At 45.5% G+C, this 26,482-nt stretch overlaps 2 protein-coding genes across 2 annotated transcripts; one reads left to right on the plus strand and one right to left on the minus strand.

Annotated features, from left to right (window-relative positions):
* The first annotated feature begins 1,094 nt into the window (after nucleotides 1–1,094).
* LOC124636622 (potassium voltage-gated channel protein eag) lies at nucleotides 1,095–16,882 on the plus strand. The gene is made up of 13 exons (XM_047172787.1): nucleotides 1,095–1,729; nucleotides 1,806–1,926; nucleotides 2,105–2,217; nucleotides 2,282–2,413; nucleotides 2,487–2,596; nucleotides 2,912–3,307; nucleotides 3,373–3,796; nucleotides 8,105–8,304; nucleotides 8,370–8,622; nucleotides 8,704–9,323; nucleotides 9,401–9,670; nucleotides 15,011–15,220; nucleotides 16,754–16,882. Exons 1-13 carry the CDS (start codon nucleotides 1,651–1,653, stop codon nucleotides 16,880–16,882), a joined length of 3,057 nt encoding a protein of 1,018 aa, XP_047028743.1. The 5' UTR covers nucleotides 1,095–1,650.
* An 838-nt stretch (nucleotides 16,883–17,720) lies between these two features.
* On the minus strand, nucleotides 17,721–25,632 carry LOC124636236 (RAC serine/threonine-protein kinase). Its single transcript, XM_047172217.1, has 6 exons — nucleotides 24,977–25,632; nucleotides 23,149–23,284; nucleotides 21,694–21,891; nucleotides 20,308–20,562; nucleotides 19,708–20,232; nucleotides 17,721–18,227 (listed from the first exon to the last, which is right to left on the minus strand). Exons 1-6 carry the CDS (start codon nucleotides 25,267–25,269, stop codon nucleotides 18,162–18,164), a joined length of 1,473 nt encoding a protein of 490 aa, XP_047028173.1. The 5' UTR covers nucleotides 25,270–25,632; the 3' UTR covers nucleotides 17,721–18,161.
* Between the last annotated feature and the right edge of the window lie 850 nt (nucleotides 25,633–26,482).

Raw genomic sequence — 26,482 nt, forward strand, 5'->3', positions numbered from 1 at the left:
ATACCTGGGTGAAGGCTCTTTTTATATCAAACTGCTATTCAGGTAAACGCAAATTTGGAAATTCTTTATTAGATAGAAAGATAACTGCTCCCTATTAAGCCTAATCTCGTGATTGTGAAATAAATAAGCATTAGGTATAACTTAGTAATCGTCTTAATATTTATATGAGGTGGCCTTTAATGGATGACACAGTACCTAGACATGTAAATTGGCTTAGGCTAATATTATATGTACTTAGGTATAAAATGTTTTTATGATTTTTTGTTGGAAAGTTAACCCTACTCTTTCGTTAATTATTTACTCATAAGTAGGTAGGTAAAGTCGACGTCAAAATTTATAAGAGTAATTACAAACCTACGATTGACTAGGGCATTTAGATTTAATTAGGCTCCTTTAAAGTAGACAGGGCCGGATTTACTGATTTAGGGCCCGTAGCCACGGCCCACGGGGGGCCATTAAAAATTATTTGCAATCATACGGCGACGGAGAACAAAACTTGGACATTTGCAGCACCAACTTTGCGAACCTTTTTTTAAATACACCGTTGGTTCGAAAATAAAAATTGAAATTATGTTGCTCAAGACATTTTATAGGTACCTAAGTAGTTACTTACGCTTGGCGCTTCTAACTTCTGGTCTATAGACATTTCCGCTATATCGTCATCATCAACATCAGCCTATCGCAGTCCACTGCTGGACATAGGCCTCTCCAAGTGCACGCCACAGAGATCGATTTTCGGCTTCTCGCATCCAGCTCCTGCGCTATATCGTAATAGATAATTTTTATTGGGTACGCTAGCTAAAAAATGAGAAGATGAATAATGGCAGTGATCACTTAATTTCCCATAATGAGTGAAATCAAGAAGAAGAAGTCGTGGTGGCCTAGTGGGTAAAGAACCAACCTCTCGAGTATGAGGGTGTGGGTTCGATTCCAGGTCAGGCAAGTACCAATGCAACTTTTCTAAGTTTGTATTACTTTCTAAGTAATCTTAGACACCAATGGCTGATAAAAAGGTGAAGGAAAACATCTTGAGGAAACCTGCACTATAAAGTCTGAAATCACCTACCCGCATTGAGCAAGCGTGGTGATTAATGCTCAATCCTTCTCCGCGTGAGAGGAGGCCTGTGCCCAGCAGTGGGACGATAAAAAGGCTGTAACAGTAGAGAGAAATCAAAGGAAAAGAGTGTCGGCGAATGTAGGTACAGTTTAGATAGGAATCACTAACCAAATAAGTACAAACAAATAGAAAGAAGAACACTTAACTAGGTAAGGTACCTATAGGTTTTCTAGAATCTATGGAATCAGACGTTTCTTTGCGGAAATCCATGACATTAAATTATAGTGTTACTTCCGCGAGACAAATACCGAGGCATGGATGCAGAATGAAATCCGACTCACATGTGGCATGCATATGCATACGAGAGACATAACCAAAGACTATAAAACCTGGTTATTTACTTTATGACATAACACGCAACCGAACTTATACTCGACACGTTTTTCGCTCCTAATAAATATAGAAAAGACGATGAATAAAATGACGAGAAACTCGAAAACTCGTTGTTGATGTGTAACGGCGCAGGTGGTGAGCGGAGGCTGGAGCCACGAGGCGGCGCGGCATGTGAGGCGCGCGTGCGCTAGCGGCGCGGCATGCCGGGCGGCCGCCGGGGGCTCGTGGCCCCGCAGAACACCTTCCTCGAGAACATCATCCGCCGCTCGTCGTCTCAGCGTGAGTGTACCATACCCCGCCCCGCCCGCCCCGCCCGCACCCCGCAGACCCGCTCTGTAACCGTGCTTGTCTGCAGCAGACAGCAGCTTCCTGCTGGCGAACGCGCAGATCGTGGACTACCCGATCGTGTACTGCAACGAGACCTTCTGCAAGATGAGCGGCTACAACCGGGCCGAGGTCATGCAGAAATCATGCAGGTAACCCTTCAAATCATACATTTTACTAGACACAGTGCCTGCGGCAGTACGGGTTTCTGCCCGCCCGCTGGCAGTAGTACCTACGCGTCGGCTTTGTGTGTAGTAGCCCCCCCATTGGCAGACATGTGTCCTAGAAGTGGCACGTAGCTGCGTATGTGTGAATGTTTCGCGTGTGCAGGTGCACGTGGATGTACGGCGAGCTCACGGAGAAGGAGGCGGTGGAGCGCGTGGACCGCGCGCTCGACCATCACCTCGCCGACCAGTTCGAGATCCTACTCTACAAGAAGAACCGTACGTAGCCGGCGCTGCCCCTTGCCTGCCCCGCCGCCCGCTGACTGCGTCCCGTGTGTTGCAGGCACGCCGCTGTGGCTGCTGGTGCACGTGGCGCCGATCCGCAACGAGCGCGAGCTGGTGGTGCTGTTCCTGCTCACATTCCGCGACATCACGGCGCTCAAGCAGCCCATCGATGCCGACGACCCCAAAGGAGGCCAGTAGCACGAGCCCGCCGACAGCGTAGCCCCCCCCCCAGTCCCCCACTACAACGCGCTGTGTCTGTGCAGGGCTGTCGAAGTTCGCGAAGCTGGCGCGGTCGGTGACGCGCTCGCGCTCGGTGCTGGTGTCGGCGCTGCCGGCGCTGAAGGAGCCGGCGCGCGCGAGCCACCTGGCGCATGTCAGTACTCCCGCACACCATGTAAACACGCACTCTACACTACTCCGCACTCACAAGCACGACCTCGTCTGCCTCGCGCATATTGTGTGTTAAGTGTGAACGTACTAAGGCCGATCCAAAAAACAGTTTCGTTTAATTGCAACAATTGTAACCGGCACTGTATTTTCTTTTATTTAAGTACCTACACAGTTACGTACGTACGAGTTAGGTAAAAATTAAGCAATTAATTAAGCTTTGTTGCTTTGTATAACCCTCTGTCTAGTAGTGGCAGTGCTTGGCGCACGAGTGTCTGTGGGTGACGCGCGCGTGTTGCAGGTGATGTCGCTGTCGGGCGACGTGCTGCCGCAGTACCGCCAGGAGGCGCCCAAGACGCCGCCGCACATCCTGCTGCACTACTGCGCCTTCAAAGCCATCTGGGACTGGATCATCCTGTGCCTCACCTTCTACACGGCCATCATGGTGCCCTACAACGTGGCCTTCAAGAACAAGACCAGCGAGGACGTGTCGCTGCTGGTCATAGACTCCATTGTTGACGTGGTGTTCTTCATCGACATCGTGCTCAACTTCCACACGACATTCGTGGGCCCGGGCGGCGAGGTGGTGAGCGACCCTAAGGTGATCCGCAAGAACTACTTCAAGTCGTGGTTCCTCATCGACCTGCTGTCGTGCCTGCCCTACGACGTGTTCAACGCCTTCGACCACGACGAGGACGTGAGTATTGCCCCTGGCGGCCGCCCCTTGGCGGAGCTGACTCGTGACCCGCGCCGTGTCCGCAGGGCATCGGCAGCCTGTTCAGCGCGCTGAAGGTGGTGCGGCTGCTGCGCCTGGGCCGCGTGGTGCGCAAGCTGGACCGCTACCTGGAGTACGGCGCCGCCATGCTCATCCTGCTGCTGTGCTTCTACATGCTGGTGGCGCACTGGCTGGCCTGCGTGTGGTACAGCATCGGCCGCTCCGATGCCGACTCGGGCCTGCAGTACTCGTGGCTGTGGAAGCTGGCCAACGTCACTCAGAGCCCCTACTCGTACGTGTGGTCCAACGAGTCCGACGGGCCCGAGCTCGTGAACGGGCCGTCGCGCAAGACCATGTACGTCACCGCGCTCTACTTCACCATGACCTGCATGACCTCCGTGGGCTTCGGCAACGTCGCCGCCGAGACCGATAACGAGAAGATCTTCACCATCTGCATGATGATCGTGGCAGGTGCCGGAATTCTTCTGTTATTAATCGGAGCACGGCGCGACCCCCGCGCAGCGCACTGTGGCGGGGGCCGCGCCCCCTGCACCCCGCCCCGCCCCCCCCGCACGTGTGTCGCTACGTGCACCCGTAGTGAGCCCCTCCCTCCCGCCCGGCCCCATCCCCGTGCAGGCCCACGAAGCGTCGCGGCGCGTCACGTGTGTGGTCTTTACTTATCGTACAAATAACACCCGTACTAAGCATAACCTGAACTTCGAATGAAAGTTAACGAATGGGATACAAACTTGAAAAACCTACGTTTTGACGGACTAACAGCCAGTTTCTTCATCAAAAGTAAAAGCCAAAGTAATGTCATAAAGTAAAAGTAACGGTCGAATTCGTTTTTTCAAGGCTAAAGTAACAGCAAAACTAATAGAAAAAACGAATTTGACCGTTACTTTTACTTTATGATATTACTTTGGCTTTTACTTTTGATGAAGAAACTGGCTGTAAGCGTTTCCTTTAAAATGTCATCTAGGTCCCAGAGTTGCTCTTCCCCTCCGTACCTATTTCATTTTATATTACATAGATTTACTTAAAAAATTGCACATGGGTCTAGAAGTCGGTGGTTTACCTATGTTTAACACAGTCAACAGCCCCACAGACACAGACTTCAAATTTTATTTTGTACCTTTTACGGCCAGTTTCTGCATCAAAAGTAAAAGTCAAAGTAATGTCTAAAGTAAAAGTAACGGTCAAATTCGTTTTTTCAAGGCTAAAGTGACAGCAAAACTAATAGAAAAAATGAATTTGACCGTTACTTTTACTTTAGACATTACTTTGACTTTTACTTTTGATGAAGAAACCGGCTGTTAGTGTTCTGTAAAGTTGGCTTCTATTTTTATGGAAAAGAGAATTTATTTAAATCTATGTGCTCCAATATGAAATGTCAGTAGGTAACTTCTACCAAGTCCCTTCCAGTGTTTTGTGAAGTCGGTTGCAATATTTGTTTTTTGGTTTGCAATTCTTGGGTCCAAAACTATAATATTTTTAATACCCACAATGGCAGTCGTATCCCATAACGGTGGAAAGTCATATTGAATGTATAAAATCTGCCCAAATACAATCCTAGCTGTTGTCAACCATTATGGAGTTTCCTAAATGCAATCGGCCTTCATAGTCAGGTCTGATAATCTCGTCAATACAAATTAAATAAGCCCAAACCCGTGGTACTTAGTTCCTATATACTAATGTGGAGTTCTCCCTTGACTTTTTAAACGGTTTTATTTAGCTCACCCCGTTTGTTTTATTTATTATTTATTCATTCTTGGGTCAAATTTAGAAATTAAAATTTCAGGGCCTTCCTGTTGTCAGATTGATCTGAAATTTGGTACACACCTTTAATTCCGATGACAATACAATATCAATCAATAACATTGTAAATCCAAGATGGCCGCCGGTACAAAATGGCGGATTACATATTTTTCCACAACCCCCTCAATATGGGTATCAAATGAAAGGGCTACTCAAGTAGAATACTGTCAGCAACCCCAACGGGGCCCAACAGGGCCAAGGCCTGCCTGGGCTGCGGGATTGTCTTAAAGAGTTACCGTGGTCGTGGTACCTACATAAAAGGCCTACGACGAAAAACAACGGTTTTTAGTCAGTAAGAGTCTAGCACTCCCTCACCGCTGCTAACCCATGTATAGAATGAAGAATATTCGGTAGGCATTTTCATTAAATACTAAAAACTAGATAATAAAAAATCGGTAAAAAAACTTTTAAGTTAAACGGTTTTATATCTTATGTGCACTGAAAAATAAAAAATAAAAAAACAGTTACTTACCTATAAACCTACGTAGGTGGTCCCGGTCATATAAGACTAAAATAAAAACGTGGGGCCCTCTGAAATCCTACTTATGGCAAAGCATATCTTTATACTTTGGTAGATCGTGAGCTCGGCGTTCGCTGATGAAGCCGCTACGGCTGATAATTGATTGTCAAAATCTCCAGTTATGATTATAGTAAGTCGATGCAATCCACACCTATTATACCTCTAGCTAGAAGAAAGTATTACAACAATAGTTACGGAATGGGCCCCACGTTTTTATTTTAGTCTAATATGACCGGGACCACCTACGTAGGTTTATAGGTAAGTAACTGTTTTTTTATTTTTTATTTTTCAGTGCACATAAGATATAAAACCGTTTAACTTAAAAGTTTTTTTACCGATTTTTTATTTGTATTCATCTCGCACTCACCCGATGCTTAAAATTTTCGAAAGTTGCCCCCGATTTCTCAGGGTTTCCATGCAGCATTTCTTCCAGCATTTCCATGGTAACACTAGGTCCAACTGCGAGTATACCCTTTCGTATAAAGAAACTAGCTTTTGCCCGCGACTTCGTTCGTATGGAATAGTGAATTGATGCCGACTTTTGACCAATAGATAGCGCTGTATGTCCGGAATAAATTTAATTTTTATTTTTTTGAAATAAATAGGTACTATCTTATGTCCTTTCTCAAGTCACAAACTATGTCTGTACCAAATTTCACACAAATCGGTTCAGTAGTTTAGGCGTGAAGAAAAGACAGACAGACAGAGTTACTTTCGCATTTATAATATTAGTTTGGTATTGGATAATTTTCCGAATTGGTCCAGGCGTCTTAGAGAAATTAAGTACCTAACAAAGACATAAAACAAAAAAGAAACATCCGAATTGAGAACCTCCTACTTTATGCAAAGCCACACAATTCACGAACCGATTGCCGTCACCGCGCCGCGGTATCGCTTAACACCATGACACCGCGACTGTCTCGTGTCGGGTCGCAGCATTATGCTGAGCGAGGACCGTATTGCGCGTTTTAAGACGCATATTTTCCCCTTACAAAAAAAAAAAAAGTCGTGGTGGCCTAGTGGGTAAAGGACCAACCTCTCAAGTATGAGGGCGCGGGTTCGATCCCAGGTCAGGCAAGTACCAATGCAACTTTTCTAAGTTTGTATGTACTTTCTAAGTATATCTTAGACACCATTGACTGTGTTTCGGATGGCACGTTAAACTGTAGGTCCCGGCTGTCATTGAACATCCTTGGCAGTCGTTACGGGTAGTCAGAAGCCAGTAAGTCTGACACCAGTCTAACCAAGGGGTATCGGGTTGCCCGGGTAACTGGGTTGAGGAGGTCAGATAGGCAGTCGCTTCTTGTAAAGCACTGGTACTCAGCTGAATCCGGATAGACTGGAAGCCGACCCCAACAGGATTGGGAAAAAGGCTCGGAGGATGAGGATGATTTTCCCCTTACATTTTTTTACTTCTATGTTTATATAACCCATGTGTATATGCGTCTTTACACGTGCAATAACACTTATATTCTTTCTTTCTTTAAGATGATGATATGGGCGACTCAAATCAGATTATGCCACAAATGGCCTGATCGTATAAAATATTTAATGAAAATCCAGCATTTGTTGTGAACTTCAGTCAGTTTGAGGTACCAGTGTCTTCCACGGTCTTTTGGGTGGTTTAAAAGACCTAATATCCCATCGACCGTAAGTATCCGAGCCACGGTGCCTAAAGTTCAAGGCTCAGTCAGTCAATCTTAAACATAATAAAAATAAAATAGCACTTTTACTATAAATTATTGCAATTATTTTACGTTTAAGTTTGGTTTGTTGTCATTGATCTGCGCATGATGAGACCACTCCACGATGTGGACAGTAGGAACAGTCCGTGATATGAAGCATTTCATGAAGTCAGCAAATCTACTAGGTAACATATCCTTTCGACATAAACATTTTGATGAAAGACACTTTATATTCTGTATCATATCTGAGAGAACATTAGGCGTAGCTTAGTTACAGTAGTTTTCTCGCAGTTTCACTCGCTTTCTTAGGACTTTTCAAAAATCCCTCCAAACAATTCTAAATTGATAACCTTCTAAGACCCAACTGCAATTCGATGCAATTCGAAGATAAAATAAAGTATATAATTGATAAGTTTTTCCATACCAAAAATATTAACAAGCGTTAAAATTTTCTGGGTCCTTTCACGTTTAGAGACCCTACGGTTTCAGATGTGCTTACTTTATCCGGTAGGTACTTACTGCACTTCTGTTGCTTCCGGTACTATACCGGTATATTACTTACTTTATCTGATTGTCTATAAGAGATTTCACATTCGTACTCCTTGTGACTTGGGCACGAGAAACGAGAGGTATCTCGATGGTAGCAGGTACCTCAATCAAAAACCTACCTAGTCGTAAGAACTGCATTTGTGAAGTGTTTAGCACGATGAGCCGCGGGGTTCCCGCGCTCACCGAGCAGCGTTCGAATGTTGGCAGCCCTGCTGTACGCCACCATATTCGGCCACGTGACCACCATCATCCAGCAAATGACGTCCGCCACGGCCAAGTACCACGACATGCTGAACAACGTGCGCGAGTTCATGAAGCTGCACGAGGTGCCCAAGGCGCTGAGCGAGCGCGTCATGGACTACGTCGTGTCCACCTGGGCCATGACCAAGGGCCTGGACACCGACAAGGTAGGCCGGCGGCCCCTCCCCCTCCGCCCCGCGCCGCCCCGCCCGCTCACCACCCGCTTCCGCAGGTGCTCAACTACTGCCCCAAGGACATGAAGGCGGACATCTGCGTGCACCTCAACCGCAAGGTGTTCAACGAGCACCCCGCCTTCCGCCTCGCGTCCGACGGCTGCCTGCGCGCGCTGGCCATGCACTTCCAGATGTCGCACTCGGCGCCGGGCGACCTGCTGTACCACACGGGCGAATCCATCGACTCGCTGTGCTTCATCGTCACCGGCAGCCTCGAGGTCATCCAGGATGACGAGGTCGTCGCCATTCTCGGTACGAACGCTAACAACTGGGAACTACTTCTGCTGATACATAGCTTAGCCTCGTTCTGCAGTTGCATCTTTGCATTCGCAGGCAAGGGAGACGTGTTCGGGGATTCGTTCTGGAAAGACAGCGCAGTGGGCCAATCGGCGGCCAACGTGCGTGCGCTCACCTACTGCGACCTGCACACCATCAAGCGCGACCGCCTGCTCGAGGTGCTGGACTTCTACCAGGCGTTCGCCAACAGCTTCGCGCGGAACCTGACGCTCACGTACAACCTGCGCCACCGGCTCATCTTCCGCAAAGTGGCGGACGTGCGGCGCGAGCGCGAGCTCATGGAGCGGCGGAAGCGCGAGCCGCAGCTCGAGCAGGCGCAGGACCACCTCGTGCGCAAGATCTTCTCGCGCTTCCGCCGCGAGCGCTCCGTGGCCGCCGCGCCCGCGCCCGCGCCCTCCCGCGCCACGCCCGCGCCGCCCGACCCCGAGCGTGGCGAGCCCACCCCCGCACCCACCCCCGCGCCCGCCGCCGCGCGCGGCAAGTGGGGGCGCCTGCTGGCCACCGGCTCGCTGGACGCGCCCGAGCCCGCGCGCGGCGCCTTCACGCGCTCGCTCAGCGCGCGTGACCGCCCCGCCGCCGCCGCCGCCGCCTCGCCCGCCGACCCCGCGCCCTCCGTCGCCTCCGCGCCCGCTTCGGCGACCGCACTCACTCTCAAGGTGAAAACCTCGACTATCTTCATATACTTTCCTAAAATAAGATGGAGTCAGCCGGTAGTAATGGTAACGCTCGGCAGGCCACGTTCGCGAAAGGTCGGTCGGCGAGCGCGCTGAGCGTTAGTGGCGCCAGTGCGCGGCAGGACACCATCGAGGAAGAGCTGGACGAGCGGCGGCCGAGCGGCCCGAGCAGCGCGGGCCCGACCGGCGCAGGCCCGGCCGGCGCGGGCCCAGCCGGCGCGGGCCAGGCCGCCGCCGCCGCGCCCAGCAGCTCGCATGCGTCGCACGATGCCGCACTTGCAGAGCTGCGTCGGGACGTACGAAACGAAGTACAGAGGCTCCAACAAAAGGTTTCACAATCCACTCACTTTAATTCGTTTCTCGTGTTTAAATCAGACATCTAGGACACGCACGAAATATCTATTCGTTCTTTATACTGCTGTGGTACCTACGGCTCCACAACAGCTGCAAGGGTCGATCGGGCAAGAGTTAATAGTAGAACGGCCCGTGCCTCAGACTACAACCTTTTGACAGTCTTCGACAACACATTCAATCACGACTCAATTACGATTGAAGCGTATGTGGCATTCCGCTATTTTTTTCTTTTAAATAAACGTTTTTATCCTTTTCTGTGCTTCAATAATGAATCATATTGTCTACAAATGATTTATCATTGCAATATAATTATAGAACAGACAACCCTAGACCAGGGACCCGATTCTCCTAATTTTACTTAATCGTATGTCGATTCACATTCGACTGCGATCCAATCACGACTCGATTACGATTGAAGCGTATGTGGCATTCCGCTATTTTTTCTTTGAAATAAACGTTTTTATCCTTTTCTGTCATTCAATAATGAATTATTTTGTCTGCAAATGATTTACGATTGCAAAATGATTGTACAGCAAACTACTGTATAGACCAAAATCACCAAAATAGCAGACCAATCGCACACCAATCAAATGTCAATCGAATACGATTGGTCTTTTATTAGTAGCAGAATGCCCGATATGGTTAAAACTGCTACTGCGATCATATTGCGATTCGATTTCTATTCGATTTTGACATTATTAACTTAGGAGAATCGGGCCCCAGATGGCTGACCATCGCAGACCAATCAATGGCACACCAATCAAATGTCATTAGAATTCCATGGATCTTATTTTAGTAACAGAATGCCCGATATGGTTAAAACTGCCATTGCGATTAGATTCCTTTCCAATTGTCACACAGGCCCGCCGTAAGCGGGCGTGCAAGGCGTGCACCGCACGCGGGCGGCACGTCCTAGGGGGCGGCAAATCAAGCGACTTATCAATTAATATTAAAAAAATACAACATCTTTTTACCAATGATTTGATTTCAATATTTTCGAGCACAGCAATAGTGCTAAGAATATTACTTACACTGCCGGTTTCAGTAACATCTGTTGAAAGATCTTTTTCAAAATTAAAAATTATTAAAACGATTTAAGATCAACCATTAGCGTAGCGTGGGGGGGAGGGCTGGAGAGGCAAATTCCCCGGGCAGCACTATTAAAGGGGCGGCAAAATTAAACCACAATTACGTAATAAAAATATTTTTACTAAAAATAGATGAGTAGTCTATATAAATAAAAATGAACTGTTGTTCGTTAGTCTGATTAAAACTCGAGAACGGCTGGGCCGATTGAGCTGATTTTGGTTTTAAAATGTCTGTTGAGGTCCAGGGAAGGTTTGAACGATACGAAGTTCGCGGGATCAGCTAGTTAGTAATAAAATTTCAGAAAAAGCCGCCCTAGCTTTGGTCGTCTCCTATCAATTTTGACGGGTTCACCCTTTGGATCCCCAAAAAAATTCGCGTGTCCTCCATGTCAGATATCACAATTTATCTTTGTTTAATAGTTGAGGCATTCAATTCCGAAAAATCTTTTTTCGCGTACGTCCGTTATAGCTTTTTGAACACTTTGGCTTTTCATGATATGTTTACTTCATGAAAAATCCAAGGAAAAAATCGCGCTCGCTTCGCTCGCGACTTCATACACATTTGCACTTCATTTCTGTATATGATGAAAAAATCGGGCTCGCTTCGCTCGCGACTTGATATACATTTACACTTCATTTCTGTACGTATCTTACTTTTTGACTTTGCTTTGTTAATTTACAGTGGTTTTTATTTGTTTTGTGCCCTTAGACTTTCGCGCTCGCTTCGCTCGCGCATTCTTTACATATGGAGAGTGTCTTATGCGTTGACTTTTTCAACGGGAAACCGTAAATAAATAACATTTTTACTGAATTTAAAAATTGTTATTGATATTTAAGTTCGTTAGTTTAAGTTACCCATAATCTATTCTAAGCACTTTGATATACATATGTTGGTACCTACCTATTAATCACAATCTTTCAAAACATAGGGGCCACTTCTTTCAAAACATATTCCGGATCCCCTAGACCTCCCGCCCCCTATATATTTTTTGACAAAACCCAGTATAACATGTAGTCGTAGGGCGGCATAATCAGTTTTGCACGCGGGCGAACAAACAGCTAGCGGCGGGCCTGTTGTCACATTATTACATTAGCTAAATCGGGCCCCAGTTCGGCACCGCACCGCTTTCTATAAATACATATAACTTTTATCATTTAATAACACTCGTCTACAGGTAGGTTTTTACTTGTAGATTGTTTGACTTCATAGAAGTAAAAGAAGTCAGGAACACAAAGTTGCTCAAGCACGTCGGGATTTAATAAAATTCTACCTCTCTTACAGCCAGTTTCTTCATCAAATCAAATCAAATCAAAAGTCATTTATTCAAACTTGGCTGCAAAACAGCACTTTTCGAACGTCAAAAAAAAAAAAATTACAAAAGACAGCCCCCAAAACGCCCACCCTTCACCACTTCCTATGTGTTTTTGCTGGGAAGAAGAAGTGGCGCAACAAACTCCCCAGCAACACATGTCTGTCTGTTCGGTTAGAAGAACCTTAAACATTGTTTGATATGTACATTTGTATACAATTTAATTTGTATATTACAAAAGAGGACAATACAGTAAAAATAATGTATACACCACATGCTAGCTAGCACTCACCCTACATACCTTAACTAACTCAAGCATTGAATATGTTTGATGAACAGAAAATTATAGCCTCCAAATATTTACACTTAATAGAATATCAGGGAGTGCCCACCTACATGTGCTATTCTTTTGTAAACTAGTAAATTAGTAAATTAGACCGCTCAGCCAGAACATATGTAAAATAAAAAGAGTTTACAAATAAAAACAAAAAAACTAATATATAGTCAGTAAGACGACCTGGCACCACAAGCAGCACCCGTTCACGAGCATAACGCGAGGATCAGCCATCGCCCCCCTCGCACATTTTTGAGGGAGGGAGGCAACCCGACCGCCGACGCTACCGCAAGCAGTGCCGTCTAATGCTACGTTCAGACGCGCGCCGCGCAGCCCGGCGGGCTGCCTGGCGGGCAGCGCGGCGTGCAGCCCGTCGCGGGCAAGCGGACATTCAAGCTGTTCACACGCGCGCCGTCGTGTCAGTCAGTGCAAGAATGGCGAGCAGCGAGGATCTTGGTGTTGTTGCTGTCATAGCCTTTGGCTTAACTTATTTTTATTGGAAAAAGAATCAAAATGATGAACGACGTTAACAATTCCGCCATGTTGTAATCTCCGATCGTAGCAACTTTCTTAGAACGTTTAATCGTCACGAAAGCGCAGGAGAGACTGACTGCCCGCGCGCGTGTAAACAGTCGCCGGGCGCCCGCACATTCATCCTTTGAACTTTGCCAAAAAACCGACACTCGCCCGGTTCGCGGCATTCACGGGCACGGGCGCGTTCACGGGCTCGGGCGTACCGTTTACACGCTCGTGAACGTGACTGTGCCCGTTGAATGTCGATTTGAACGCGCGCGTGTGAACGTACCATAAGGGAGCATGACGTACTCACTGCTACACAACTCAATATCAAGATTAAATTATCAGTTCCCGCTAAGTAGTATTATTTACTAAAATCCAAAACAGAAAATTAATACAAAGAATGTATCTTGTCAATAATGTAAAAACATTAAAAAATAATAATTAAATAATAAATAAAAATAAAATAAATGTCATTGAGTCAAGAGATTGAATGAGAGAAATTTAAATTATCTAAATAATATAGCTAATATAGCTGTCTTGCGTTCATCATGGCGACCAACTATTTTTATCATTCAAATAATCATTGATGGTGTAATATGCCTTTTTTATAAGAACAGCCTTAATTTGTTCTTTGAATTTATTAAACGGCAGTTCTTGTAAGGTCAAAGGAAGCTTATTATAAAAACGAATACCTAAACCCAGAAATGTGTCATGCACTTTATGAAGCCGGTGATAGGGTACACACAGTTTATGCTTATTTCTAGTATTAATGCTATGGACTTCACTTTTTTTGCACACCTTTTTCACATCAAAAGTTAAAGCCAAAGTTAAAGTCAAAGTAATGTCTAAAGTAAAAGTAACGGTCAAATTCAATTTTTTCTTTAGTTTTGCTGTCACTTTAGCCTTGAAAAAACGAATTTGACCGTTACTTTTACTTTAGACATTACTTTAACTTTTACTTTTGATGAAGAAACTGGCCGTTAAAGAACTGAAAACGCAAGTTACGTAGTAACTATTTAGTAATCTGTGACGCAAGTTAGAAATTATAAGACAATTGTTGTAAAAAAAGTGCTGTCCTTAAAAATAACGCGCTTTCAGAACTATAAGATGTCTATATCTCCATATCCCGTCGTGTTACTACTGCAATGTTACATGATGCTATTGTTTTATGGTATTAGGGTACCTCTTTTCGAGTAAAGGGGTCTACACACCAAAGCCGCTGATCCGGCGGCACAGCCCGGCGGCTTAGTGCCGGCGGGTTAACCAGGGCCCCGATTCTCCTAATTTTACTTAAGCGTCATACGATTCACGTTCGACTCGATTCGACTGAGGTCCAATCCCGACTCGATTACGATTGAAGCGTATGTGGCATTCCGCTATTTTTTCTTTGAAATAAACGTTTTTATCCTTTTCTGTCATTCAATAATGAATCATTTTGTCTGCAAATGATTTACGATTGTAAAATGATTGTACAGCAAACTACCGTATAGACCAAAATCACCAAAATAGCAGACCAATCGCACACCGTCAATCGAATACTATTGGTCTTTTATTAGTAGCAGAATGCCCGATATGGTTAAAACTGCTATTGCGATCATATTCGATTCGATTTCTATTCGATTTTGACAATATTAACTTAGGAGAATCGGGCCCCAGGCGGCTTCAGAATGTCCAAGCCGAACGACTTTGCCGGCGGCACGACAGCCGCGGCAAGTGGTGTTCTAGTAATTGCCAAATACTCTATGAAAGTCGGCGGGCAACTGACTGAGTAAGTGGAGAGGGATGCCGTCGGCATCGGCATGCTGCCCCGCCGGCTTGCCCGCGCGGGCGCAAGCCGGCGGCATGATTGTAGAAAATAAGGCCAGAGGGTTGGGCCGCCGGGCTGTGCCGCCGGCGTCAGCGGCTTTGGTGTGTAGACCCCTTAAGAAGTAGCACCCAACAATTGTGCCTGAAAGTTGTTGGTGGGTTGTTTAGGTGGCAGACAACAGCAGTTGGTGCGTCAAGTAAACCATGGTTTTCCCTTAACACTTTGAAAGGGTAACACCACTCCTTTATGGATTTCAGCTCGGACGAGTGGAAGAGCTTTTGACGATGCTAGCGTCGCGGCTGGGCGCGTCACCCGGCGAGGCGGGCGCGACCAGTGCTGCGGGCCCGGCGGGCGGGGCCCCGGCGAGTGGGCCCCCGGCCGGCGGGGGCCCGGCCCCCACGCCCGCCGACCCCGACGTACTGCGCGCCAGCGACGCCAGCACCACCACAAGGAAGCGCCGCTCGAAGGTTCGCTTAATCCTCATTTTATGCAGCAATACTTTGTTCCATACTCTACAAATACTTATTATAAAGGGCTTCTGCCCGCGACTTCGTCGACCTTAAACTATGTTGAAAAATTAATTCACTGTTGGAAACCTATAGGTAGGTACTCTTCTTAACAGTCGTTACGGGTAGTCAGAAGCCAGCAAGTACCTATGACACCAGTCTTACCGAGGGGTATAGTTACCGGCACGGATATTGAGCTCTCGGCGGAAGAGTGGGGATCGCTATGCGCACTGTACACATAAGGCAATAAACCAATAAATCGATACTGCGCAGGTGAAGGTCAGGGCTCAATATCCGTGCCGATAACTTTACTGGAGCTTGATTCTGCTAATTTTACTTAAGCGACATGCGATAGATATCCAATTAGGATTAAAACATGTGGGACATTACGCAGATACTTGTGAGTCGTAATTAAACCAAATTGAAAAAAAAAATGAATATGTCCAGTTGGTATTTTTTGCAATAATATTTCTTTGATCTGAGTTTAAGCCAATAATATATCGTAATTAAACCAAATTGAAAAAAAAATGAATATGTCCAGTTGGTATTTTTTGCAATAATATTTCTTTGATCTGAGTTTAAGCCAATAATATAATCTACTGCAAACCATTTTTGGGGGTGGGCAATCAAACGATTCGTTCACGTCACTTGCGAATTCAGAGGCTACATATTTTCTAGCTAGAGAGTACCTACCGTAGTCAACGGATAAAACGGGACCCTCTTACAAAAAAATCGTGTACATAGGTACCTATGTCACCATGACGTAGGTAGGTATCGCAAGACTTACACTATTACAACAAAATCAAAAAACTAGAATTATTTAAATAAATATTTAGCTAGGGGATACCTGGGGCTACCATACAACAAAACATGTTTTAATGGATACTGGCAAAAAACCTTTTGTGTGCGAGTCCCACTCGTATTGAAACAGACTGAAATACATTTCTTTCATCTCTCTCGATTCACCATTTAAGTAGGTGGTAGCTACAAAGCTTCGCTCACTCATTTTGTTAGTATACTTACGTAGATCCTCAATATACTCGGCTGGGACCGTGTCTGGATATTTAGCGCTGCTTATGTTACTTTCGTATAAGGGGCCGTTCAAGTATTACGTAAACACTATAGGGGGGTGGGGGGTGTCTTAGTTTTGCTTATTTTGGATGACATGGTGGGTAGGAGAGTCCAGATGATGATTACGTCATCGATAGTTATTTACTTTTTTACACGAAAGGCAACCCTCACATTGTCTATGCTTGAAAACGAAACGCATTTTTGGAGATTCCCGCAAATATACACGCATACATTAAGGCACTCGCTTTAGAATCGATTCGGGGAATTACCGCGCGCTGTTCACTTGTCTAAAGTTCTTCTGTCAGTGTATTGTTTTGTTCGGATACTACCTATAACATTATAAAATATATAAAAAAATACATTTTTAATTGAAAAATGTTTAATGCCCCTAACCAACTAGTAAACATATAAATATGTCGGCAGGGTCGCAGCAAGGGCGCGGCGCCCACGCCGCCGGCCACGACGCCGGGCGAGGCGCCGGGCAGCCCGGGCGGGGGCCCGGGCGGGGCCCCGGGGCCCGGCGCAGCACAGCGGCGCCGCGACTTCGTGTAGCGCGCGGCGGCGCCCGGCGCGCGGCCGCTGTAGCGCCGGGCGCCGCTCTGTACATAGACGTACTGTAGATACCTGTAGCACTCGATGCGAGTAGACACGCTGCGTTTCGCTTGCGGACACCGTGACACGGGACTCGACTGTGGCACCGCGATATTGTACCGCGCCGGCGACCTAGCCCATGGTTACCTAGCACGCGACGACATTCCGACTCGACTCGATCGAGTTTCCGATTCTTTGTTAACTTCTTGGTCTAATCGATGACATATGTGTTCAACCCGTTGAAGCAGTGGGATAGGCTGTCGGCGATTTGACATTTCTTTACGGGCTAAACTAAACGAATTTGTAAAAAAAATGTGTACTTATACTAAGTAATACCTAATATAATATCTAGAAAATATTTTGCATTTGAAAGCAATATATTTTCCTCTTTAGAATTTTTTTGAAATGATTAAACACTCGTGTGACCACATATTTTGTATAATAAAAGAATATTCTCTACTTCCTAGCAAAAGAGCACTGTTCTGCAGTAACGCTAACACTAGTTTATAATATAGATAATGATGAGTGCACACTCGCACAGTCCGGCCGTGTCACTCCGGCACCTTGTTGCAATTTCTGTGGTATAAGTTAGTACGCTGCAACGCAAGTGCATACATATCGACCCACCCGACGTTGCCTGTCACGCTGACGGGAGCACGACGCCACCGTCCGGACAGCCTGTTGTATAGTTATTGGTTGTTAATGTTTTTAAAGTTTATCCGAGATATTGTATTCGTAAGCATAGTTCGGTCGGGCAGTGGTGCGGGGGGGGGGGGGGGAGGAGAATGAAACAACGCAATCGCTTTAATCCTAACTTTAATAATATATACAAAAGGAAATACATGAGCGGCGCTAGCCCGGCGGCCTGCACCCAGTGTTGATAGTGCCTTGAGAGCGCCGTGCCCGCGGAGACGTCTCTCGCGCTCTTTCGTCTGTCTCTAACATATTACTTATAAACAAATTAACAGTTTCGGATATTCAAGCTATTTGTATTGTTTTAACTGAATACAATATTAATACTGTAAAGATGTTGTTTCGTTGTGCCTTCACCGTACAGCAGCGAGGCGGCGCGGACAGACGCGGACAGGCGGCGGCGGCGGCTACTAGCGCTTGTCGGCCGCTACTGGCGCTCGTCGGCCGCTTCTGGCGCTTGTCGGCCGCTACTGGCGCTTGTCGGCCGCTACTGGCGCTGGTCGGCCGCTACTGGCGCTGGTCGGCCGCTACTGGCGCTGGTCGGCCGCTACTGGCGCTTGTCGGCCAGCGCCGAGTGGTGCGACAGCGCCGAGTGTGCCGACGAGCAGATGTCCTGCGCAATACGACTGCCCGTTATTACCTGGCGCCCCATTTTATTGCTTCAATCTTTTGAAAGGTCAACCATCATTCCCAATTCAACGACTTTCTATTCCAAATTAAATATGATTATGTATTATTCATTACTAAACAAAAGTAAAAAAAGAATTGTCATCAGTGAACTTGAACATACTTTAATGGAGGCACTGGTACTACTCTCTGTAAGATGAGAGCTTACCAGCCTGTAATCGACGAGTCAGGAAAACAAAAACGGAGTTCACAAGATCTCAAGATCACTAGCATTGAGCGGCATACAACATTCAATACAAGTTGTGCACATCTGAGCTCTCATTAGGTCTTGTTTGGTATACATTGAGTCAGACAGTATGTCCGCCACTAAAGGCTGGAAAAATTGTCACTATCCTCGAGTGACACAAGCATAATTTTGCCGGTTGGGGAAGTAGTTTCCACGGGACGTGGGTGAAACGACCAGTTTATAATAACAGCTAGCAAATAATAAAATTCCATACTATTTCACGAATAAACGAAAATGACTTCATTTTATTTACTTTGCCATTCCAGGTCGCAATGCCAATAAAAATAATTATAATATGTATTTGAACCGCCGCAATTCAAAACGGCTCTGCTTTCTATTATAATAGCTAGCTGTGAAGTGGTATGGCAGATTATACAAACTGATTGCGATATATTTACTATGATCTGAATGGTTGTGGAACATCAAATGGTGACTGTTGTGGCTATCTTTTAGATATGCAACGAATGACTCTGAAATATAACATACTAGTTTTCGCCCGCGGCATCGCCCGTGTGGCGGGTTGATAAAAATAGCCTATGTTTTAATCCCGAATATAATACAATAATACATACCAAATTTCAACTAAATCGGTCCAGCCGTTTCCGTGAAAGAATAACAAACATATATCCATAGATTCTCCCAAACTTTCATATTTATAATATTAGTGGGATTGTACATTGTGGTGTACCTGTCGCGACGTTATGCTTTGATTAAAGGTTTGATTGAAAAAAAAACGCCAGATGGCAATGGCAGTGTTTGAAAAGGAAATATACAAAGTGTGTCGTACCTAATCATATTAAGTTAAATATGTTAATATGCTGTTTAATATAATGTCGATTAGCACAAATAAAAAAATAAAATACGTAAAAATAATAATAATAAAAAAATCAAACAAAGTAAACAGAATAAAAATTTGCGAGAATTAGAACACCATTTAAGAGTCAGTCATTACAAACAACGGAAATTCTCCCTTGAAAACTGACAGCTGCCAACTGGTCAAAATACTCCTAACTTATCTCTGCTATACACATGATGTTATAAATGATGAAAACAAAAATGGCTCCTGTGGCTAAGCCACTTAATGGATAAGGTTATTTTTTTACAATTCGCCATAGAATACCATAAAGTATATGTGATAGGATTGAATGTGATCAGTTAGGACACACCCGATATAAAGTACCTGGTAAGAGAACTGCGGGAACTGCTCCTCCTGTATCCTGGCGAGGCTGGAGTCGCTCTCGGGCGGCGTCAGCTCCACGGACTCGCCCGTGAACTCCGAGTCGAAGTAGCGCGTGTCCGTCTCCGACTCCACCTGCGGCTTGAAGGGCGGCGGGATCTTCTTGGCGACCAGGTCGGCCCAGTTGACGGACGCGAAGAACGGGTGGTTCATGATCTCGTGCGCGTCGTCGGGGCCCGCGCCCAGCCGCGACGCCGGCTCCTTGGTCAGCAGCCCCGCCAGCAGCGCCCGGCAGGCGGCCGACAGCGCCCGCGGGAACCGCACCTCCTCGCTCAGGATCAGCGAGAACAGCACGTCGTGGTCGCGGTTGTAGAAGGGCAGGCGGCCGCACGCCATCTCGTACATGACGACGCCCGTGCCCCACCAGTCCACGGCCGGCCCGTAGTCCGTGTCCTCCAGCACCTCGGGCGCCAGGTACTCCGGCGTGCCGCAGAACGTCTTGGTGGTGCGCCCGTACGTGATGTTGACCTGCGACAGAGCGGCGGTCAGCGGCGGTCAGGGTGGTCAGTAGGAGTCAGCGGCGGCGGCTGCGGGCGCACTCACCTTGCACAGGCCGAAGTCGGCGATCTTGATGTGGCCGTCCTTGTCGAGCAGCAGGTTCTCGAGCTTGAGGTCGCGGTAGATGATGCCCTCGGCGTGCAGGTAGCCGAGCGCGGACACGATCTCGGCGCCGTAGAAGCGCGTCCGCTCCTCGGAGAAGGACCGCTCGCGCGACAGGTGGAAGAACAGCTCGCCGCCGTTGGCGTACTCCATCACGAAGCACACGCGGTCCGCCGTCTGGAACGAGTAGCGCAGCGCCTGCGCCGGGACCGCGCCCGTACACGACTCACTCAATATTATAATATCACGCGGCGTAACACGCACAAGCATCGACATGTACAAACTGACAGTTAGCTGTTATACGAATATTTATTTAGACCATCAGTTTCACCTTTTGTAAACCCACCAAGCTGCGCATAAACAGTTAGTGAGCGAGATAATTATGTATATTTTTTAGTATTGTGCCTAGGTATACCTATATAATAATAGTGTCCTAGGCTGCCACCCGCGCGAGACATATTATGACACTGGTGCACTCTTTATTCCTACACACTGACTTACAGGGGCCCGATTCTCCTAATTTTACTTAAGCGACACACGATTCACGTTCGGCTCGGTTCGACTGAGATCCAATCCCGACTCGAAGCGTATGTGGCATTCCGCCATTTTTTCTTTGAAATAAACGTTTTTATCCTTTTCTGTCATTCAATAATGAATCATTTTCTCTGCAAATGATTTACGATTGCAATATGATTGTAGAGCAAACTACCGTATAGACCAAAATCACCAAGATAGCAGACCAATCGCAAACCAATCGAATGTCGTTGGAATACGATTGGTCTTATATTAGTAGCAGAATGCCCGATATGGTTAAAACTGGGGCCCGATTCTCCTAAGTTAATAATGTCAAAATCGAATAGAAATCGAATCGCAATATGATCGCAATAGCAATTTTAACCATATCGGGCATTCTGCTACTAATAAAAGACCAATCGTATTCGATTGACATTTGATTGGTGTGCGATTGGTCTGCTATTTTGGTGATTTTGGTTCATACGGTAGTTTGCTGTACAATCATTTTGCAATCGTAAATCATTTGCAGACAAAATGATTCATTATTGAATGACAGAAAAGGATAAAAACGTTTATTTCAAAGAAAAAATAGCGGAATGCCACACACGCTTCAATCGTAATCGAGTCGGGATTGGATCTCAGTCGAATCGAGTCGAACGTGAATCGTATGTCGCTTAAGTAAAATTGGGAGAATCGGGCCCCAAGGAGATTTTGGGCTACCTTGTGAAAGTTTCATTTAACCTAGTAAAGTACTATTAGAGAACTACTATCCCTCCTGACATGAGTAGAATAGACACGAAAGCGAGTTTGTCGTACCGTGAGAAAGGGGTGCTTGGTCTTCTTGAGCACGCGGTTCTCGGTGATGGTGTGCGCCACCTCGTCCTTCTGTATGATGAGGTTCTTCTTGAGGATCTTCATGGCGTACAGCTTGCCCGTGCCCTTCTCGCGGCTCAGCACCACCTTGCCGAACGTGCCTTTGCCCAGCACCTTCACGAACTCGAACTTCTCCAGCGTCTGCGGCAAACTCACGCACTTAGTTCTGCTCCATCTAACACTCGATGCTTTTGTATCGACTATTTGTGATTCCTTTTTGTTTTAAATGTGTGTAGAGTTACATATACCACGTAGCCAGGCAAACAAGCTGCCCTCCTACTCTTATACAAAATATGGAACCCCCCCCCCCCCCCCGCTACAGTGACGGGCACTCCTTCTGCCTTGTGACTACCTAATGCCACTCATGCCTAGAAAGCACACACAAACTGAGTGTGTTGGGCAGCCACCACCACGACTCAGCTGCGGGTACTCTTTGGTTACCGAGCACTTGGAGCACAGAAACAAATCATGCATAGTTTGTGGTCAGTTAGATTAGAATCTCCTAAATTAGAAGAATAAAGTACCTAGTTGTTTGACCATAATAATAAATAACGTTTTTTGCAAGCTGTGTTTGTTTGCAAGTTTGTCGGCGAGTAGCGAGCTCAAAGGAAAACACGCAGCAGTGAGACTATTGTCGGGTGCGGTGAGAGCGACAAACAACTGACTCATCAGTTAGTCACCTCGCGCCCAAAGCTTTCGGCCTGGCGGCTGACTAACGCGTGCCATTCGCCTCTTCCTCAACTTCGCTGTGAAAGAGCACAGCGAGCCTACGTAATACAACATTGGACAACTATCAGTTTTATTACCCATTAGTTTTATATTTTATTTCCTCTTACTATTGTTTTTGGAAATCCGTTTGCATGCATGTTTTCCCGGAGTTTTATCCTTCCGCGGCTTATGCAAACATGGTATTACATATCACGAAAATCAACAAAGCTTGCACAATGTGTGCCGTTGGTCGAGCACTGCTGACACAGCCCTAGGTCGAGCTCACTCTACAAACGAATTTATTCGTGTTAAACGCACGCGCATGTACGCATAGTGCTTTGTCTTCATTGTATTGTAGACGGGTAAGGTACATCACACAACGCCAACTTTTTAATGCAAAATATAAGCAGTATGTCGGATTGCATTAAGATTGTAAGAACTTTTAGAACATCAAAAACTACCTCTACTTTGAGGTAGGTATATTATTACCGCGACCGATAAGATGTATCTTTAAACTTAGGTAAAACATCAAAATACCACTTTATACTTAGAATTTTCCGCTACCAGTCGAAGCAATTACCTGAAGGGCACACATGTCATTTGGAAAAGAAACTTGAATGGCGAGCGGCTTGAGATCATAACTATGTGCCCTAAGCCTGTAAAGTAATATTGGGTAGGATGAGTACTCACGATGCGGCGCGGGTCGCGGAAGCTGGTGCCGAGCTGCGCCATGTCGCGGTCGTCGCTCTCGGGCAGCGCGGCGGCGCTGGGCCCGCCCGCGCTCAGCTGCGACGACACGTAGCGGATGGCCGCCACCCACTCCTCGCTGCAACACCGCACACATTCATACGCACATCTAGTCGCCTACTGCTCACTCTTGCCTCACTACGTACATTTTGACAGGACTAAAGGGAAGGGGTATTCTTCGGCGCGTTACCCTGCGATACATATGAGTTAAACATTAGAGAAATTCCTACCTTACAAATTGGGGACTATCTATCTACCCGCCCCAGATTTGCGCTTACAACTTTATACTCCTCTTCAGGTTTTATTTTCATTTGCCTATCCATGCTTACCATTTATTTAATTTGGTTGTTATTATTTATCAATTAAATATCAAGTGATCATCATTAATGTCCATCCTAGGGAGAAGATGACCTAGAGGCAGACTGAGGAAGCACTGGCGATAAGATCTGGTCACTTTCCTCACCGTTAGGTTGACCTTTGCCCAGCTGCGGAACAGCATAGGCTATTTAAAAAACTTGTTGTTTTTCGTACAATTTTGCAAAGATTAACGGTCACCTATTGAATACAACGAGTACAAGATACAAACGTCGTAATCAACACTACATAACAATTACAATTGAAAACTGGAACACCATGAAACTTAACAAAAAAAACAAAAAAAACAATAAAAACAGAAAAATCAACTATAATAAAAACACTAATGCGGAGAAATACAGGACACATTAGCTCTCAGCCAAAGAAACCAATGCAAAACAATACTGTTGAAATAATTGAATACTTTCTGTTTACTGTTTACTTTTTAGTGAAAAATTAATAGGTTGTTCAATTTTGTTATATTATATCTAAGTATATTAATAATGTATAAATATCTTTATTTAATAAAATGCAACAGTTTTGCTTTGAGGAAAAACAGTAGTGACACTTAAAATATCTGAACAACCAGGACATGCGGTTATCACTTGGAATCATTCATCTGACATGTCAAACTCCAAAATAAAGTTTTCACCATTTGTGTATGCTAGAAGTACAAGCAATATAATATTATCGTTCACAAGTGCAATACGTACTACTGAATGTCTAGTTTATTAATTACAGTCACAAAGTTCTACCATCGTTATTCATTATTTAGAATGTGTAAGCTGGCTTCTACCAGCAGTGTCACTTGCTTCCTGAAGGGAATACTTCTAGCACCTGGATAAAAACACACCTGTTGTAATTCTGCTGTATAAGCTACAATACTACCAAGTTTTATTAAAATCCATTCAAATTTGTGAAGCGTAGATCCAAACCTTACAACTTTACATTTGTAATATTAATATACGCCTCCTATTAACTTTTGTATATTTAGCGACTATTTCATGTCAAGTTGAATTCAGATATTAGCATGAAGAAACCACCAATACTAGAATGCCACCTACCCAAATAGCCTGAAACAAGTGGTTTGTGCAGATTCCGGGCTAAGCACTTTGCCAACCTCGACAATCAATCCAATCTTAGCTAACTGTATTGCTGTTTGTTATTGAGGAACTCGAATGCTTATTTATACTTCTTGCTAAGATGCAATGCTTCACTTGTCTGCAGCATCAACAAGATCATTACAATATTAAGATTGCAATTCAATTAGGAAAACAAACAAACTTATATTTTGATCTATGACACCATCAACCTGCACCAAAGCAGGAAAATGAGAGACAAATATAAACACATTAGTGGCAAGCAGTTTCCTTATGGCACAGCAACGAGCCAAGCCTGCATGTTGAGTGTGACTGACCGTTCCTTCTCGTTGTCCACGGAGAAGTTGCGCTCGATGACGGTGGTCCACTGCAGGCCGCGGATGGTGAAGGTGTAGGGGCGCGGCTTGTCCACGGCCATGATCTGGCAGTCCCGCACCGTGAACTTGTTGAGCGGGTCACGGTAGTTGTTCCGCTCCGGCTGCGTCTTGAAGCCCACCAGGTCGCCGTTGTCGAACAGGATGAAGTAGCGGTCGCGCCAGTTGCGGATGTGCTCGCCGCGCTTCTGCAGCCAGCCCTCCTTCACGATGTTCCCGGGCGCCGCCTCCGCCATGGTCTCGCAGTCGCGGTCTCGCGCAGCGCTGTTTGATAACAAACTACGGCAACCGCTAACTCGTGCTTGACGCACCACGTTTTGACTCCCCTTTCGCCGCGCGTGTTTCACCTGGATTGAATCACCACGAGCACACTGCCACCGAACATTTTTTCGTTTGATATTACAGTAATGTACTGATTTCAACGTTTTTCTTCTCAAAAAACATGAACGTAAGCGATGTTACTACGTAGGTACGTAGCCTCGCGGTATAATAATGGAGATTTGTGTTGATGACGTCTGATCCAACAATAGAAAGAGAGCAAAAACATGACAGCGTGTATAAAAAAGAGAAGTCCAACTAATTCACCTCTGTGCTATATTGTATCACATTTGGTAGCGTTATAACCTATTTTGACAAATTAGTGCCATATGTCTGCCACTAGGGGAATAATTGGCACTGCTGTGCTTTGTGCGTTCTTGTACATTCCTTTACATCCTGCGTCCATAGCAAAAAATAAAAAACATATTTAAAAAATCGTTAACAAAGGATTTCTAAAGTTATTTTCTTGCTACATGTGACACTTTTTTCCTTTAAAGCTATTTGGTTTGTAACTTTGCTCCGGTAAAATATAGGAAATTATTATAACACCACACAAAAGGAGTCGATCAAAACTGGGCCTTAATTCCAAAGAAATTCCAAGAGCGATAATATACCCATCGGATATACCTTATTAGAAAGATGCATCAATATGTACCTACCTTTATATAGTAACTACGTCAAAGGTATGTATAGTAAGTTCAACTCAGTCGTGCGCGCGGCCCTATGTGTGGGTAACCCTTGTACATATACAGTGACTTTATGTGCGTGACAAGAGGTACAGTCGGGTACAAATACAGTTATTTAGGGGTTGTATACGGCTGTTTAAAGTACAGTTATTATACTTCGGCCGTTCAGAGAATGCGTTCCTGACACCTATCAGTTAGTCACGACTAGTGATGGGCACAACATAACACTGAGTTCGTTACCGTTCCTTCAAAATGAACCGCCGCATTATTTTAAGATTATTTTCGTTTTAAATTGGCGGAATCATTTGTTTTATATTTTAGTTATTTAAGTGGAAACCAAAAAAAGGTAATATTCATATAATAAAATTGTTTTATTTATTCTTTGTTACAAGTACATTGAATTGAATGTGCGAACAGAATATTAATCAGACTCCGATTTGCTTGA

Source organism: Helicoverpa zea, chromosome 14 (genome assembly GCF_022581195.2).
Source record: "Helicoverpa zea isolate HzStark_Cry1AcR chromosome 14, ilHelZeax1.1, whole genome shotgun sequence".
NCBI lineage: Eukaryota > Metazoa > Arthropoda > Insecta > Lepidoptera > Noctuidae > Helicoverpa > Helicoverpa zea.

Coding starts and splice junctions, on each gene's coding strand:
- LOC124636236 (XM_047172217.1), bottom strand. CDS start 25,269: ATGGCGGAGGCGGCGCCCGGGAACATCGTGAAGGAGGGCTGGCTGCAG. Junction 20,563..21,693: donor CCAAGCACCCCTTTCTCACG/GTACGACAAACT, acceptor GTCCCGGCGCAG/GCGCTGCGCTACTCGTTCCA. Junction 18,228..19,707: donor TCCCGCAGTTCTCTTACCAG/GTACTTTATATC, acceptor CGTATTGCGCAG/GACATCTGCTCGTCGGCACA.
- LOC124636622 (XM_047172787.1), top strand. CDS start 1,651: ATGCCGGGCGGCCGCCGGGGGCTCGTGGCCCCGCAGAACACCTTCCTC. Junction 2,218..2,281: donor CCTACTCTACAAGAAGAACC/GTACGTAGCCGG, acceptor CGTGTGTTGCAG/GCACGCCGCTGTGGCTGCTG. Junction 9,324..9,400: donor CGACCGCACTCACTCTCAAG/GTGAAAACCTCG, acceptor AACGCTCGGCAG/GCCACGTTCGCGAAAGGTCG.